Here is a 19090-nt window from a genome sequence, read left to right on the forward strand (position 1 = left end):
TATCCTTTAAGGCCCAAGTACTCATATTAACACAGGCACTGAATTCACCCAGCGTCTTTAAGTGTGTATCCTGTAGGCTTCTCAACTGCAATTTCCTAACATATATGGCCCATCTCAAGGTAAATTAAAGGAACTCGCTCTTTTGTGAGTTCATGACCAGATAGTCTCCTAAAAGGCTTTTCTTCAACCAAAGAGATCTCACAAATTCTCCTTTTTGTGTGTCCATAAAATCAAGTCTCTTACTCTTTCCTTACCTCAGCTCAGCCATGAAACACTAAAATATGTCCCAGCCATCTGAGGTCAAGGCCAGTCCAACTAAATGGCACATAGTAATTGCAGCTGTACTGAACACAATGGATATTTATAAAATATGATCCGATTCCAACAGATCGATAGAGAAGGTTATTTAACATAGTGAAATAGTTTCTGTCAGTTCTAGAGACAAGGCATTGTCTGAAGAAGTAATAACTATTATCTAGAAATTGTTCTAAGTCAGTTCCCCTGGAAGATCATGAAATGTGGTAGCACTGTCAGGAGCTTATGCAGAAATTTGCTCCCTTGAGACAGTTCCTTCTCCAGCTGGGGACAGTGTTCAAAATAAACCTGGGAAAGAATGGCAAAGGGATTTTTCTTTGGCAGAGCAGGCAAAATTAGTGACATACTCATTTTGTTGGCCTGCTCTATCATTGCATTTGGGTGGCACTGGTAATAGAAAGTAATGATTATATTCCTCAATATAGTGTTTCAGAAAGAACTATGTGGTCTCCTAATTTGAGTGGCAAAGCGTAAGGTATCTGACTGTTCACAGAAAATAGAACATTTACGTTCATGCGTTTACACCTGCCTGTGCATGTAGCTTTGAGATCTGTTCTCCGAGCAAGGACCCAATGAAGATCCAAAGAAAACTTCACACATGTGCAGTTGTCCATGGCACGTCCAGCTCTTTTCTTCCAAAACAGGGCCACCGAGCACAACTCTGCAGGCTGAGCAGTGCCCAAGTGCAAACAGCAGCCTTCCCTCATGCACCTGACGACAATCCGTAATCTTAATGGCAAGATCTATCACAGCCCCTTGTTACGAGGTTATGGTTTCAAGTATCTAGTGCTTTATTTTCATAGAAATTACGCAGGAGAAATTTTCTGTGGCAGTTATCAGTCATTTTATACTGCTAGGCAAGTTGTTAGAGAGGAACCTGCAGTAAGCAGTTCTCATTCATCACAGAAAAGCAGCTGGGAGGTAAAAGACGGAACTCTGACTCCGAAAGATACTGAAATCTTAAAGCAAATCACTGAATTTCTCTGAGACTCATTTCCTTCTTCAGAAAATGGGAGATAATAATATCCATCCTACAGAGTGGTTCTGAAGACTGGAAAGGCACCAGTCTCAAGTGCCTGTTGTATGCAAGGTGCAGTGAACACGCCTAGGAGAGGCAGACACTACACAGGCCACCGTTGCCATTTGAGATGCCTCCCAGCTCTTTTGTTTCTGTCTTTCATGATCTCTGGACACCAGAGGGGCTCTCTAAGCTTCCTCTCAGATGTGTTATCTTTTAAGGTGAAGATGGGCCAGCTGCCACATCTGTAAGGAAGAGAAATCTAAGAGGAGTATAAAGTTAGAGAGTCTACATAGAAAATTATTTCTCTCGTTAAAGAAGTTCTCAGTTTGACAGTCACCAGAGCTCCAGGTTCCTTGTGCTTTTCTAATCCATATTGTAGCACATGGCTTTCATACTGAGAGTCACCTCATGGTGCAGGCTGGCTGCTGGAGCTCTAGCTATCACTTATGTGTCCCAGAATTAGAAATGAGGGAGGAAGAAAGGAAGGATGAAAGGGAGGGAGAGAGGGAGGGAAGAAGGAAGGGAGGGAGGGAGGAAGACGGAGGAAAGAAAGGAGGGGAGGAGGGGCGTGGTCAAAAGGGGAACACACTCTTTCTTTCTAAGCAACCTTTCCAGAAGCTCCACACAACAGTTCCCATAGCATCTCTTCAGCCAGAACTCAGTCCCATGGCCACACCTAGGGAGGCTAGGAAATGTAGTCTTTGATCTAGGTGAATTACAACCCTGAATAAAACTGAATGAAGCAAAGGAAAATTGATACTGGTTAGCAACCAACAGACTCTGCCACAAGAGAAATAGAAGCCTTCATCAATTTGCCTTAGTTTGGAATGAATCCCACTAGGAAGTTGAGTTGAACCACTAAAAAAGGGCCGACTCACCACCCTACTCAGAACATAGAAAGACTCCGAACTCTCCTTTAATGTCACTCGTGAATGTCACCATCCTGTTTTGGTCCCTAATTTCCAGTCCCGTGTTCTTACTTCACCCCAGAGCTTTTTGAAGGTTTAGTTTCTTGTTCTCTGATTCTGAAATGTCATCTTATATGCTGACTTTAGCATCTAACCAGCTTCTTTTGAATCTTTATTTGACCTTGGCTCTCTGGGCTTTATTCACTTTTCGTCTGTCATTTAGAGAAGGGGTACCTCACTTGGAGTCCAGGTTGCAAGAGGAGAATCTCCTATAATTGCATACAAAAATGATGTGCATATCCTCATTTTCTTCCTGGAGAGAGGGACCATAGCTTTCCATAGGATTCCCAAAGGCGTCCATGACACCAGCTAAGTTAAGAGCCACTGCTCTAGGGTGAATTTCAAGGCCTTCTATAAGGCTTTGGGCACAGGCAGACTCCCAGTTGTAAACACGGTTCAGGATGGGAAGGTAGGATCAGAGAAGTATCAGAAGTAGGGAACATCCTGTTAGCCCATCTGTCAGGCTTAGCTGAGGATCAACAGCCATGGACCAATCTGTCAGCTTCCAAGAGAGGATGTCAGGACTAAAGCCATGAATCAGGATAAGCTTGGTGTTAGCTGTAGGATAACTGGTCCTTTAGACCTAGACAGGGGCTGTCAAACAGGATGCAACAAGGCCAAGAAACAAATGCTGGATTCATCCTTGTAAGCTTCCTCACCAAAGTTGGAAATGGTATCTAACATCTTTGTTTCCTCAGTATATAAGATGCTACCTGGCAGAGAATAGTCACTCGATAAGTATTTATTGAACAAAACTGAAAGAAAATTTTAGCAACTAGGAACCTGGTATAGATAAGGAGACTGAAATAGATGAGATCAAATAGTCTCATGATCAAACTCTCTAGACTCTTCCTCCTAATCCTGAGCGTAATGGCCTATTCCTGGTCCTTGGGTAGAATCACTAATTCATGCAAACCTGGGACCTAAATTGATTTAAATCATGAAGCGGACCAACCCCCTGGCCTTCAGTGTCATCCATCCTCCCTTCCCCCATGCGGTTCCTGCCCGGCCATCTAACACTGACTTGACTCCAACTCAGCTTTCATCTAATCCTCGATAAGGTTCTGATATTGTGGTGTATGATTCCATTTGTTCCTTGCCTTTTCCCAGAGAGCCTTCTCACTCAGTATTGCGAGATTCCAGCACGCACACTGACACCAGTACCTCTCCACCACACACACATTTTTGCCATTCCAACATTTGCAAAACTCAGTGGCACTATTGATACCACATTTGTTCAAGAATGGTTAGAAGCACATCATGAGTTTGCCTCTTGGTACACTCAGCAGCACAGGCTAAACCAGGAATCCTTCTCTTCTTCTTCCTTTATCAGGCCATCAGACATGAGGGAGTGTTGGTTGCTACGGTGATGGGGCTCAGAGCAGAACCAAAGCATGATTGTGACCTCCAGAGGTGATGGTAACTGAACACGATTTCCAAGGGTCCTCCTCCTAAATTTCAAGGGTCCTCCCAAGGAAAATGGACATATTCTTTTTGGAAACAGAATTCTTCTACCAACAGATATATCCTGAGGGTCCTCCGGGATCTCTTTGTTGTCTTTTACCCTTTGTCCTCTTTTACCACCAAGTGATTGATTTGATTGCTTCCCCCCCCACCCCCCCGCAAAACAATGATCAAAACTTGGTAGCTTCACCTGGCTTATTATACAATTGTTATTTCATCCTTGCAAACAGCTTTTCTAAATCATTAAGCCAACAAGAATTCCCATTAGTCCTCGGTATTGGCATTCAGCCCAAACACCCTAATCAATGATAAAGTCTCCCCATATCACTTGACTGAGTCAATCTAGGAATCTCTCTTGAGCAAGCATGGTCTGAGCTGAGCCCACAATAGGCTCTAATGCTTAAGAATACCAAGCAAAAAGAAGAAAGACAAAGAGCCTCAGAGTCAGTAAATATCTTTTTGTTTTCTGGCTTAATTTGCGGTGGATGGACCTTCTCTGATTTCTCTTAAGCCCTATCCTTGGCACCACAATCTTGTTTCAGTGACTGGTCTACTTGACTGTGCTTCTGTTCTCAGTTGCTTTGAGAAGAGTATGGCTTGCTACTTCTAAATCAGTTTGTTAGAAGACAAAGCTAGCCTGCTCAGGTATCTGGTACCCACAGTCGGCTGTGTATGCCAGTTGACTATCTTCTTATTATTTATAATTGGTAATTAGAAAATCATCACTTGTAATTATTCTTGACAGATATTGACTTCAGGGAATTATAGAACCATAGCTGTCCTTGGGGATTATTAGTAGAAAAACCATGTAGATAATTATATTGAGATCTTTAAAACCTGGGTCAATATTTCCAATTAGATTCACAGTTAGGTTTCAGATGTTTACATTGTTTTTAAAAGATAGATTTTGGCTCTGAGTTTTATAGATTCTACCAGTATGAAACTGGCAGTCGGTTTCGGTCAGTTGCAAACCAATTTTATGTAGAACTTAGAATACATTTTTTCAATTAACATTTGCATCGTCTTACATCTTAAAGGTGAAGGAGATCCAAGAAAGTCATTTTCCTTCCTTCTATTTCTCTGGGTGGACCACATCTAAGACATTCCGTTCAGATAAAATCTATTTTGTTGGTGAAAAGTCACAGGGCAGGTATTTCCACCACCTCTCTAGGTAACCCAGACTGGTTTCTATTTTATGATTGGTGACTTAATACATTTCCAGGAAATAAATTGCTTTAGTGGTTTTGAGTACCTGTTTTTAGATCCCAAGTACAAATATTAAACCAATTATCTGTGTTCCCCAAATAAGTGGTTTGACTTCTTTATGATCATTTTTTTCCCTCACCACCTTTTCAGGTTTACATATGAAATTGCACCAGTATTTGTCCTCATGGAGCAAATAACACTTAAGAAGATGAGGGAGATAGTTGGATGGTCAAGTAAAGACGGTGATGGGATATTTTCTCCTGGTATGTTTCTCTTTTTTCCTGACTCTCCTTGAGATCTGTGGCATGGATCCTTGGGATCCCTGAGAACCCTAAAACCCAAAGTGAGTTTGTGGAAGAATCATGACCTTAAAAAGAATTTTTTTACAATACTCCTACCCTATCTTCGTCATAGTGAAGGCTAGCAAGAATGCTGCATTATATACATACTATCTAACAGAGCCTATGCCTCACCTATACAAACTGACCAAGGTTGTGTTCAAATCATACCACACCACACCAGTCTGTCAACAACAATTTGATCGGTCTGAGGATCAGTGAATCAAGATTATCAGTTGACTAATCGATTGCAGCCAAAATAGTGTGTCTACTTTGAATCTCTAGTTTGATGTGGATACAGTAAGAATCTTTAAAACAAGGGCAGATATTCTTAGAGGTAAGTAGGACTGTGGGATGGTATCAGAGATGGCGTGATTGTTGTGTACAAGGGGAGAAGAAATAAGAATTACAATTGTCCAGGCTATTCAAGTCAGCCATGAATTTGCCTGTTTAATTGTCAAGTAATTGATGCAAAAGTGATTAGTTTGTGTTAGCCAGCCATACCTAGATAGTTACCTCAGTTCTCCTTATGTCTTTATTTAAATAAACACGAGTTTGGTTTTAATAAACTTAGAGTTCTCCTAAATGACTCAGTAACTCAGGTGAGCTGTTCTTTGAGAAGAGTATCCAGGCAATGTCACTGTTCCCTTCTGTAGGCTTCATTAGTCTCTCTTTCTCTGTCTTTCTCGTTCAGAGAATAGATTCATCTTTGTTCAGTAAATAGATTGAGCAGAAAGTGAAAGCAGGAAGGTTGTAACTCACCTGTCTCTTTGCAGCCACTGCCTTTGCCACCTCTTGTATTTCTGTTTGGGCTTCAGGTGGAACAGGCATTGGAGTACATGAATCACCTCCAGCCAAATTGCCTAGATGGCTTTGGTAATGAGTGTGACTACTTGTGTTCCCAAGGCAAAGGGGTCAGAGGGAAGCCCTGGCAATAGGGAAGCAAAAGCTATCCTGATATTGTCCCTCCCCTTTCTGACCTCCTCCCTTGTCTCTTAAGACACCAGCTCAACCTTAATTATTAGAAACAATAATGATGGAGCTCCACACCTCCCCGTGTATCCTCTTGCTCTTAGGGGGAGCCATCTCCAACATGTACAGCATCATGGCCGCTCGCTACAAGTTCTTCCCGGAAGTTAAGACAAAGGGCATGGCAGCTGTTCCCAAACTGGTCCTCTTCACCTCAGAACATGTGAGTTGGGTGCTCTTCTCATAGATTATGGTGTTTTACAAGGAACTGTCTAACTTCTGACCTCAAACCTCTGTTTGTTGCAGAGTCACTATTCCATAAAGAAGGCTGGAGCTGCACTTGGCTTTGGAACCGACAATGTGATTTTGATAAAGTGCAATGAAAGGTAGGCAGGGGAGAGTGAACATTAGGTTCTTGATGTATTAAATGTGTTCATCTGTTAAATTTGTTTTATTGTGCTTAAGCACTGACTCAGTACAGTGTGCCAAGCTGCTAATGGCCTGTTGAAAATATCCGATTAAATTACTTTTTGCTGCTGCTGCAGTTTTTCTCATGTGCAATCTCATTGATTCTTCATTTTAATTTCTCTCCCTTTCTAATAATTACAGGGGGAAGATAATTCCAGCTGATTTAGAGGCAAAAATTCTTGAAGCCAAGCAAAAGGTATGTACCCTGTGGCGCACCTGAACTCTAGCAAACACAAAATTTTAAAAATACTTTCTTTCTGCCCTAGACAATAAAGGTCTCTGATAATATAAGAGATAATTTTGTTGTTTTTCTAAAATTATATTCTCAGGTATTTGCTTATTCCCAGCTTCTGAAATGATTTCACTTTAAAGCTGTGTCTATACAATGTCATTTTTTTTAAATGAGAAATTCAGTCACTAAGCCACTTGTCCTACCGTTATTATGCCAAGTGATTAGTTTGATGTACTTCAATAAATCCACTACCCAAGCATCGGGAAGATACAGCCTAATTGAGCCTTTTACTTGCTACTTGTTAGGTATAATTTCAATTTAACAAATACAAATACCATTTTAGCTTTAGGCTTCTGTTTAGCAAAATGCTTCCATGCCCTGGAAGATGGTTCATGGTACTTGGTGAATCAACCTTAATAAATTCTATCAAACAAACAAACAAAAAGTCTCAGAGAACAGATGTACTCCCAAGGGACTGCCAGGTAGCTGTCAGGCATTTACCAACTTGTTGTTTTGGTTACATCCTTGTACCGCGTTCTCCAGCTATATCTGTTTGCTGGTCAGTAGAGGAGATGGATAGAAATGTCACTCAGACTGAGCAAGGGTCATAGGTGGAGCTGGACTTGAAAAAGACGTAGGATTCCCAGATTGCCCCAAGTCTGTCTTAGCTCTATTACTCTCCTTACTCGTTTATTTCTTGTTCACATCAAAATTTTAGTGTGCCCACTATTCATGAATATTTCAGCTTCCGCCGTGTTTTAAATAAACAAACGATGCTTCAGGATAATGATTACATCAATACACTTAGAACAATGTAGCTTCGGGGTGCCTGGGTGGCTCAGTCGGTTAATGTCTGACCTTGGCTCAGGTCATGACCCCATAGTTCGTGGGTTCGAGCCCCGCGTTGAGCTCTGTGCGGACAGCTCAGAGCCTGGAGCCTGCTTCAGATTCTGTGTCTCCCTCTCTCTCTACCCCTCCCCCACTCATGCTCTGTCTCTCTCAAAAATAATCATTAAAAAAAAAAAAAAAGAACATCATTGCTTCTAAAATATACAATACCCAGATGATGTTTGGAGCTACAGGCCCATCACTCTAAACACTTATTATTACTCTCTTCTGCTTTACTATTTGCCATAGAACTTACCACTATGTGGTAAGTTCTACTTACCATACTGTATATTTTGCCTGTTTAATTTTGTCTGTTGTCTATCACTCCCCACTAGAATGTTAACCCATGAAGACAGAAATCTCCATCTGTTGCGCTCACTGCTGTATTCCCCTACAGCTCTGCAGCAGGCCTGGCACGTAAATGTCACACCAAAACTATTTGTTGAATGAATGGGTAAATGGGCCAACGAGGAATTCTCCCAGACATAGGATCTGACACCACATACGCTTGGCTGATCTCTGCTGGAAGGAAATGCTACTGCAGTTCTGCTTCGTGTGGAAAGGAGAAGGTTGAAAAGACTAATCAGCCTGTCTCTCTTCCCTTCTAGGGATACGTTCCCCTTTATGTCAATGCAACTGCTGGTACAACTGTTTATGGAGCTTTCGATCCGATACAGGAGATTGCAGATATATGTGAGAAATACAACCTGTGGCTACATGTCGACGTAAGTGCCATAACTCACAGAGCGGCCACTCCGTCTGGGGGTGGAAACAGCTCCACTTTATGATTTGCCACAAGTGGCTCCCAATGCTCCAGCCAGCCCTCTCTCCGCATCACGTTAGTTCAGCCCTTCTGCAGCCCCCACCCCCACCCCGTCGGCCATTCAGGCCAGGTTTGCACTGTACAGCTGTGCATCCCCTGGGACTCATCCAGCTCCTCCCCGGCCCACTGCTGTCTTCTGTGGTTCTTGTGAGGGTACAGCCCCCACCACCTTTCCAGCAAACTTCTGTCTAGACAAATGGCTACTGGGTGGAAGATAGCTGGTTTCAGAGGGAAAAACGTACAAGATACGGTATATAGAAAGCAGCCATGAAGCTGGACTCTCCGCCCTCTGCTTCCAGTCCAGCCATTTATGACCCTTTTCTAAAAACAAACATGTATCTGCTACATGTAGGAAAAATAAGGCAGTGTAAGGACGATTTTCTCAAGTAAGAGGTTCGGTCCCCAATTTTGCCAGAAACACACACATTTTCCACATGTGTGACTGGGTGTATTTTTTCCCTTCTCTCTCCATTCTCTTATGGAGATAACTTCTCACAACTGGACAATTGGGTAATCTGCCCGGTTCTTTGAGCACATAACTAACAAAGGCTGTGCTCACGTCCCATGGTGTCCCTGGATGCTCAGTAAACCTGCATCGGGGCGCCCGCAGAAATGTCTCGCTGTTGTGGAACCTCCAAGCCTGGCAGAGCTGCCACTTCCTGAACTTTTTCAGGAGCCCTTAGAATTCTACCCCAGGGAGAATCGGATGGCAGCCTCCAGTCCTTCGCGTCACACCCGGAGCCGTGCTGGGGCTCACGGAGTGCCCCTGGCTTTCCACAGCACTTTGGGCCTTTGGGTCTTGGCACCATTGGCTCAGACCCGACTTACCTGTGTCAGTCACACAGCCGCTCTGAGGTTAACCTGAAGGAGCTTTTGAAGAAGTGACGAATGAGAAATAATTACAACTGCCACTGGTTGAACAGTCAGTGTGGGTTCCTTTTGTCAAACAGACTTTCGTTTTTCACCATTTACATTCTGTCTCATATTTTACTAGAAGTGTGGAGTGATTGCTTTTGCATTCTTAAACGTCTCTGCTCCCCTTCCCTCTTCTGTCTCTGTCCTCACAGGCTGCCTGGGGCGGTGGGCTGCTTATGTCCAGGAAGCACCGCCACAAACTCAGTGGCATAGAAAGGTAAGGGCCTGAGCCCGGGCCACCTTTCATTCAGGCCATCAAGCATGCTGTGCTGCCTGGTCCACTGATGTTCCCTACCCTGATTCCCAATGTCTTATTTCAGTCTGACTAAGCCCACATCGGGTCAGTAGGCGTTCATTTGAGCAATTATCATATGCTAGGCACTGAAAAAAGAAAAAAAAAAAAAAGATTCCCAGTCAAATGAGTCCTCCTGAGTTCACAAACGAGAGAGAGAAAGACATGTAAACACTGATACACAATGTGATAAGCACTACAGTGGATGTGATTTCTGGGTGCCCATGTGGTAGAGAAGAGAAACAAAGCAGTGCAGGGATCTTAAGGCTAAATGAGAGGCTGCCAAGGGCACAGAAAGGGGCACTGATTCATTTCATTCTTTTGTCTCATTAAATTCACTGCTGGGAAAGGGGTAAGACACTTAGTGGATCTAACGAATTTACTTTCTTGTTCACCGTTTAAGTTCAGTGGGTCGTCCTAAGCCAAATACGATTTTCTTTTTCTTTTTTTTTTCTTTTTAAACGTTTATTTATTTTTGAGACAGAGAGAGACAGAGCATGAATGGGGGAGGGTCAGAGAGAGGGATACACAGAATCCGAAACAGGCTCCAGGCTCCGAGCTGTCAGCACAGAGCCCAACGCAGGGCTCGAGCTCACGGACCGTAAGATCATGACCTGAGCCGAAGTCGGCTGCTCAACCGACTGAGCCACCCAGGCGCCCCACGATTTTCTTTTTCTAACTGGTTCTACTTTTTATTTTTCCTGGCCCAGTATCTGAGCCATTTCTACAGAAGCTCCCAAACTGAAGCGCCCCTCCACCCCCACCACTTTGTTCCCCGTTCCCCTCAATTTACTGATTTCACTTGGTGGTCAAAGCCTTTGGCATGTTTGGATCTTGCATCCATTGGAAATGGCAGTCCCCTCTCCTGTCACCTACAGTGGCTGAAGAGGCAAAGAAGATTTCCCAGAGGAGGAGGGAGGCATCAAGACCCATCTGGGCTTTTCCCCAAATACTCATTGCTGCCAGGACACCTCCACCTGGACATTGGGGAACCAGGACTCTGCCCCGCCAGCTATAATTAAGGCTGCTTCTTGTGCTCACATGCTATAGCTAACCTGGCACATTTTGTGTCAAGAACAGAAGCTTCTGATCAGACAGAATGCAGTCATAAGCCAGATATGATTTTAACCTGACTCCAATTTATTGATCCAAAATGAACTCACCTTGATTCATTTATTCATTCAGCAAATATTTGCTGAGCACCTGTCAGGAGCCAGGCAAGTATGGATGTGAACACTCAGTTCCCTGCCTCAGTCCAGCCGTCTCTGGCACTTTTCTAAGAAATGTGTAGCTGGTACACATAAGAAAAATAAGGCAGGGTCCAGAAGGCATTATCAACTAAGAGATTTAAAATCTTCCTGAAGCTTACTGTCCAGTAAGGTAGATGTTCATAAATGAAGACACGTTTAGTCTGTCTCATAGGAAAGAAAAATAAAGTGGGGTTAGATAACAGTGAGGACAAGGTATGCAATTTGAGACAGGGTAGTCAGAGAACCTTCCTGAGGACATGATATTTCAGCGGATACCGGGATAAAGGGAGACAGGAAGCAAGGATACATAAAAGAGTATTCCAGGCGGTGGAAGGGCAAGTGCAGAGTCCGTGAAGTCCGACTGTTCTTGGCAAGTTGGAGGACCATCCAAAAAGGCCAGTGCGGCTGGAGCAAAGTGGGAGAGGTGAGAGCAGACCAAGGTGGAGAGGTAGACAGGCAGTAGGGAAAGCATGCCAGCGGCTTCTCCCACAGTAAGGACTCTGGCTTGAGTTTTAGCTACCTCTACTGTGCCTCTTCCCTTCTGGTTCAGTTTTGAAAGGCCAGTGTCAAGGTGAGTGGGACTGGCTCTCTGAAGCATAACTATATGACGCTGTGACCTGGAGGATGATATATTAAATGTAGATGAACGGGTCCAACTGTGCCTTAGATTTCTCAGGCAATCTCCATTTTCCATGTTTGAGTCAAGGAAAACCTAAACATTTTGCACAGAATTTTCTAACATTTTATTTTATTTATTTACTTATTCTTAGTTTATTTATTTATTTTGAGAGAGCGCGTGCACCCGACCTGGGGAGGAAGAAGAGAGAATCCCAGTCTCCACACTCGGTGCAGACCCGTCTTGGGGGCTTGGTCTCATGGCTGCGGGATCATGACCTGAGCCAAAATCAAGAGTTGGATGCTCAGCCAACTGAGCCGCCTGGGCACCCCCTAACATTTTAAAGCGCATGTGTCTTCTAAAGGAAATTGAAACCATATCATATCTTATTACTTCACATTTGTAACAGCAAAGAATCATTTACTTCAGACCTCTAAGACATTCAAAAAACCATTTAAGACATTTTATGAGCTCTAAATAGAGTTTTTTAATGAATCAGTGAATGATAGCTATGAAAAAATCCATTAGGAGTGCCTGGGTGGCTCAGTTGGTTAAGTGTCTCACTTCGGCTCCAGTCATGATCTCACATTTTGTGAGTTTGAGCCCTGCATCAGGCTCTGTGCTAACAGCTCAGAGCCTGAAGTCTGCTTCGGATTCTGTGTCTCCCTCTCTCTCTGCTCTTCCCCAGCTCATGGTCTGTCTCTCTCTCTCCTTCAAAAATAAATAAACATTAAAAGAAATTTTTTTAATTGATTAAATCCACTCTTTTAACGTTTATTTATTTTTGGGACAGAGAGAGACAGAGCATGAACGGGGGAGGGGCAGAGAGAGAGGGAGACACAGAATCGGAAACAGGCTCCAGGCTCTGAGCCATCAGCCCAGAGCCCGACGCGGGGCTCGAACTCACGGACCGCAAGATCGTGACCTGGCTGAAGTCGGACGCTTAACCGACTGCGCCACCCAGGCACCCCTAAATCCACTCTTTTAAATATGGATCGACAGTGATGATTTTTACTGAAATAAACATTTAGTAACCTTTTGTTACAATTCTTCACATGTCTCTTTCACAAAGGTTAACTTATTATGCACAAAAGGGAAAAGTACTTCAGGCCTAACTTCTTCTTGAAACACCCAGTAGTCACATATACACTAAATTATTTTCCATCTAAAGGACCTTAGCAAGATGAGGAGGTTAAAAATTCACAGCAAGGATTTAGCTCTAGGGGAAACAGAGGCAGTAGAATTCAGAGTCAGTTGCTATGTCTGGGGAAAGCATCCTTCACAGATACTAAAGTGCAGAGCCCAGCTGTGGGCCGGGCCATTGGGAAGGAGTCCGTAAACCACTGAAGCAAGGTAGCCAAGTTTCAATCATCATACACTACACTTAGTTGTCTCTGTAATGTCCTAGCTAGTGTGCCCCTTAACCATTTTACTGTGTCTGAATGACTGATGTGGTTGCTAGGAGACTGTGCTTGGTGAGCTGTCATTGCAGCCTAAACTGGCAATATCATCCTCATTTGGCATTTCAACAATGCTGCTAAGTAGTCAAAGTCTAGAATGATCCGATCGTTCCTTGCTTCATAGTACCTCATAAGTAGTGTCGCTCTTCATAGTACCTCATAAGTAGTTAGTTAGGTCAGCATCACCAGCCCATTTTGTAAATAAGAAGGGGAAGGCAGAAAGAAGCCAGTCTGTTGCCCAGAGGGAGGCAGGCTGGTGGAAGAGTTATGAGCACGGGCTCTGCAGTCTGTCTCCCCGGGCTTGACTCTCAGCCCTAGCACTTCCCAGCTATTCGGCTTTGGGTGATGTATTTCACCTTTTCATTGCCCGGCTTCTCCATGTAAAATGGAGGCGATAATAGTCGCTGCATCACAGGGTTGGTGTGAGAAGTAGATATTTCAGGAATGGTTCTTAGAATTTTGTATTTATTCGCTCGTTTATCCTTTGTTAAGGATAACTTCTTATTTTACAGATAAGAAAACTGAGGCACAGAGGAGTTATGTTACTTGCCCAAACTAGCAAATGTCAGAGCCGGGATTCAGACCCGGGCGGTCTGGCTCCAAAGCCTGACTCCTTAACCATGATACCATAGTGATAGAATGCCTGTAAAGCTCTCGGGACAATAGGACACATTACAAACGTTCTTCATAAATGTTAGTTATTGTTAACAGCAGTGATTTAGAACAGGCAGTCTGCAACTTAGGCCCCTAAGACTGCCTGCAAAATATTTGTTTACTCCTTGATTAGTCAGTTTGGGGGACTAGGCATCTAAAACATATACCGATTCTGGTTGCGGTGGACGGTGTTTTCCTCAAGAGGACGGTTGCCTCTTGCTGACTCCTGCACCTTCTTCTCAAAGTATCATGTGCTTCTTGCAGGGCCAACTCAGTCACCTGGAACCCTCACAAGATGATGGGCGTGCTGTTGCAGTGCTCGGCCATCCTCGTCAAGGAAAAGGTCTGTACTCCCTCCAAAGATGAGCTGGCAGCCCGAATGTCCTTTACGAGGCACAAGAAAAGCATGGACTGTTGTTTTATTTTTATTTGTTGGGCAGTACTTGACGAACACACAAGACTGGCAGCACCATTGAGACAACCATTGCTATTCTTTCCTGCCCTTGTCTCTCAGCCTTCAGCCAACTAGTGCCTCCCGTTGGCTCCTGCCCTTCCTGCCCTTCAGGACTCAGGGCCCTGTCAGTGACGGAAACTATTAGGGCACTTTTTCATTGCGTGTTCCTTCACGTTTGTATAAACGAAAGTGAGAGCTCAAAAGTGAGCTGCAAACTCTCACCTCAGTGAATACAAAAAGGGCTCACTGGAACCTACTGCAGGTTCTTAGCATGAATTTGTGTTCCCAAGAGCTGAAGTAAATTAGGCGGAACAACAGCTGCAAATGTCAAGTTAGGGCAACTAGGAATGTTGGCTAAAAAGCTTCTGTTAAATGAGTTAGTTCTTTAAGCATCTAATAATAAGACCCTGCTCTCAAAGCACTGTTGCTCCAGTAAAACGTTTGCACACGAGGCATTCCAAAAATCTGTCTCCAGTTTGTAGGAGCCAGAACCTGCCCAGGCTCTTACTCCTTTCCTAATAGCGTGTCTGGAAACATCACAGGAGATCCTGGAAAAGACTAGAAGACTTTTGGGGTGGGAGGGGCACTTTTGGGGAGGAAAATTCCTCATAGCCTGAGACTGTCCCACTCCCTGCAGGAAGTTTATATCCCCAACCTTTACCCACTGAACACCATAGCACTTCCCAGTCTTGGAAACAACCCCAAACACCCCACACACGTTTCTAAATGCCTCTTAGAGGCACAGTGGGTCCCTTGTGGTAAGCATCTGAGACAAAAAAAAATCATTTAATAATCAGAGTGACAGAGAGAAAGGGGCAAAGGTTTTTCCAAGGGTGGTTTTCAAGAAAGACGTCAGAACAAATGCAAGGCCTCATAAAGACTTTAAAAGAAAGTTTCAGGTGATCCCAAGTCCCTCCTTCCTACCTACCAGCCCTGTTCCAAAGCCACCCACGTCTCTGACCTATGAATACAAACTTGTCCTATGTCTTGACCTATGATGCAAATTTGTCTTGATTTGCACGATAGGGTATACTCCAAGGATGCAACCAGATGTGTGCAGGATACCTTTTCCAGCCAGACAAACAGTATGATGTCTCCTATGACACTGGGGACAAGGCAATCCAGTGTGGCCGCCACGTGGACATTTTCAAGTTCTGGCTGATGTGGAAAGCAAAGGTACGAAGGGGTGAATTCAGGAAAGAGAGCAGAAATGCAATTTGCACAGGCTGGCCGGCAAAAGAGAGGCAAAGGTGTATCACAGATAATTTAACATGTGTGTAATCGATATCTAGATAATTGAGTTAACCGTATTTTCTGTTTGCGAATGAGATCACTTTATCCCTTATGTCACACTCTCCCTCCTTCCATTCTGTGTTCTCAATTTGAATTAACACGAAGTTTTCTTGTAACTTCCTCTTATAACAACTAAAAATTATGCCAAAAAAGGACTTCCACTGCAATCCTTAGGGATGCTGAAATTATTTAGTGCAGATGTAGAGAAAGAGATAGAGATAAAATTACTGTGTCATTCTATGCAGAACCCTGAATTTCTTATGAGGACTCCAATCATGGGTTATATGTGACAGTTTTTAGTTCTATTTAAATAATAGCTTTCTCATTATTTGTACTTTTCATGTTATTCTAGAAAATGCATATTTTATTCTGAGAAATCCTGCTGCTAGGCTAAGGCATGCTGTGTCTGCATTTATTAATTTTTCAAGTTGCATTTCTGTGTCTAGGAACAAAAAGCAAACTATTGGAATTTCCCCCTGAATTTGAGTGAGGGCGATTACCATTTTGACTATTTGTTTCAAAAGTATTTTTATGCAATCAAGTAAAGGCAATTTTCATGTCACATCTCTTTATTGCAACCGTTGTTTTTACTTACCTACTGTAAATTAGTTTTAATAATTTCCACACTTGAAACTGTGTCTCCTAATACCAAAACAATGAAGTTTTCCAGTGATACATCTCATCTAATGTTTCTTCGGTAGAAGGATTTAATGGATTATTAGTTTTTTTCCCTCATTAAGTCATTTTGTCTTGATATAGAAATAGTCTGAATATGATTTCTACCACCAAGTAATCATGGGTATTTTAAGCATATAAATAGCCATGAACTGCAAGAAGAGAAGGAGCCCTATCGTTTAGAAATATAATGACCACGTGGCTTACATCAGTAATTTGTGTCTTCATTTTGCCTGACAATAACCTCTTGAACCGTCTGCCGGGAGTTTGGCTCATAGCGAATCGGTTGCTGAGATGAGACCCTGGTGCAAGCTTCTTTCTCAAGTGGAAAATAGACTGGACAAGGTGTACACTCAACAGTGACTACTTGGGGAGGCTCATGCTTTGCCTGTGTTGGATTCTGCCCAGGCCCATTAGCAATCCACAAGCCAGCCTTGCGCGTCTGCTCCCCTTGTTAACACTGACCCACTCAACAACCCCCATGCCGCTGTTATTAATCAGCCGTGCTGGTTTTTGAAACTCATGCTCAACCAGTTTGTCAATAACTGGAGCTGTTGGAATCTCAGGGCATGTACGGAGACCAATGGCTTCCCCATCTGCTTGCCTGCCTATCACCAAAAAGGGATATAATACTGTTATATGGAAGATAGCCTGCCAGGGAGTTTGGGGACATGCTTGGCTAGGACTTACTGCTGGGAAAGGTGGGTTCTAAAGTAGTATTTCTCAAACTATTTGTGGTGAAGAATCTATCATGGACCAATACAGTAAAGATAAATTACTAGAAAAATGAAAGTAAAAAGTATATAAGGCTTAAACATCAATTTTTAAAACTAGATTCAGTAGACATAAAATTACTCTGTCAAAATTATATTAAGTTTTCTTACTGCTTAATCTCAATTTCTTTTTTTTTAAGTTTATTTATTTTGGGGGGGAGACTGTGAGTGGGGGAAGGGTAAGCGGGGGGGGGGGAGAGAGAGAGACTGTGAGTGAAAGGGAGGGAGGGAGGGGGAGAGAGAGATGAATGAATGAATGAATGAATGAATGAATCCCAAGAAGACTCCATGCTGTCAACACAAAACCTGAAGCGGGGCTTGATCTCACAAACCGTGAGATCATGACCTGAACTGAAATCAAGAGTCAGACGCTTAACCAACTGAGCCACCCAGGCGCCCCTCAATTTCTGTTCTTACATTATCTTGCACCAGTTACAGTTTGTGGACTGTCCTCAATCCATAGGCAACAATTTGAATACCACGATCCCAAAGCAAACTAGCAACAGGCTTCAGATCCAGGCTGTGAGTAACTAGAGGGAAGCTAAAAGCCCTATTGACAATAACTGCCCAGAGACTAGAGTGCCTTCAAAAGAGAATAGACACACTTCATATTATTGGGTGCAGTGCTGTGAAGAAACTGTACTCATTTAATTAAGCAGTTCTTTTTAACCATCTCCAAGAATACTCTCGTGTATTTCCAATAGATAGGGTCAGCATAGCTTTCTCAAACACCCGTCACAGGAAAATACAACCCATCACCAACAAACATGACTTTTCTTTTTCTAAACCAGGGCACAGTGGGATTTGAAAATCAGATCAACAAATGCTTGGAGCTGGCTGAATACCTCTATGCCAAGATAAAAAACAGAGAAGAATTTGAGATGGTTTTCGATGGTGAGGTAAGTTGTCATCATGGACTAGATGCACAGCATTTCCAGAAAATCTAATGAGGGATGCTCCTGAAGCCATATTTTCCCACATTGCTGGAGGCTACTTCTGAATTTTTGTCTTTATGCACTTTTCATTTAATTCCCTCTGTGTCTATGAGCTTTTCTTTTGATAGCTTTGGAATGACTTTTGCCATTTGCCTTTTCTAAAATTGTCCAGCTCTTGACCAGTCCTTTGCAGACAAGAAATCTTTCCTTGGCACGTTTGAATCCTTTATCTTTCCTGGGTGTGTATTATCAATCACTGTGTTGAACTTCGTGATAAGTATTTCTCAGTTCCATGAAGCTTATAAGATGGGTATATCCTTGTCTTCTAAGACTTGTTCTAAAATGAAGTTCTACTTTACATAGATTCATTATGAGGAGAGCAAGATAAAATTGCTTCTGCTCTGAGTTCATATCCACATTACACATAACAAGATCCTTGTCATACAGGTATTGACTGAATCCTTGCTTTGTGCCAGGCCCTATGCCGTGAACTGGGTTATATAGTAGTGACCAAAACAGATATTGTCTCTGCCCTAATGGAACTCTCAGTTGGATAAAGGAAGTTGGAATAGGAGCCAGTATTTAATAAAAGGAAATCCACTCATAACCCATTATAATATAACACCACCTCCATTCAACTTAGTCTATTTGTCAGGCAGCCTAAGCTATTAGGAACACACTAGAGAGTCACCAGACGAGGACGAAAAAGCCCTGAGCAGTTCAACTTAATGATACAGTTCTCATGCATTTCACCTATGGGACCACACTTGGATCATTTACACTATTTTAAACATTCTACTAGCAGATTAGAGACAAATGTGATGTCTCAAGCCAGTTAGAGGAAGGCACAGTGATAGCAAATAGCAGCCTAGGAAGGAAATTGAAAAATTATGTCAAGAATACAGAAGAACTCTAAAAGGATAGGAGTTCTTAGAACAGAGACACTAAACAGTTCTAGGCATCTCAGTGAGGTCTGTCTTATGGTTTAGAGCTGGTATTAATATTCATTATGATAATCCTGACTAATCAATGAAAGATTCAGAATTAATATAATAAAACTCACAAAATATTCACTATCAAA

The 19090-nt window shown here is 42.8% G+C and overlaps 1 protein-coding gene across 4 annotated transcripts in view; it reads left to right on the forward strand.

Moving 5' to 3' along the window:
* Positions 1-19090, forward strand: part of GAD1 (glutamate decarboxylase 1) — a 42798-nt gene that overhangs the window by 20767 nt on the left and 2941 nt on the right. For all 4 annotated transcript variants that reach the window (XM_040475354.1, XM_040475357.1, XM_040475355.1 and 1 more), the window contains 9 exons: positions 5125-5237; positions 6389-6504; positions 6588-6667; positions 6891-6945; positions 8478-8594; positions 9760-9824; positions 14144-14222; positions 15360-15509; positions 17866-17973. In XM_040475354.1, the coding sequence (XP_040331288.1) occupies positions 5125-5237; positions 6389-6504; positions 6588-6667; positions 6891-6945; positions 8478-8594; positions 9760-9824; positions 14144-14222; positions 15360-15509; positions 17866-17973 (883 nt within the window). The remainder of the gene's footprint in view (positions 1-5124; positions 5238-6388; positions 6505-6587; positions 6668-6890; positions 6946-8477; positions 8595-9759; positions 9825-14143; positions 14223-15359; positions 15510-17865; positions 17974-19090) is intronic.

This window comes from Herpailurus yagouaroundi, unplaced genomic scaffold (assembly GCF_014898765.1).
Source record: "Herpailurus yagouaroundi ecotype Mexico unplaced genomic scaffold, PumYag 140, whole genome shotgun sequence".
In the NCBI taxonomy this organism is placed as follows: domain Eukaryota; kingdom Metazoa; phylum Chordata; class Mammalia; order Carnivora; family Felidae; genus Herpailurus; species Herpailurus yagouaroundi.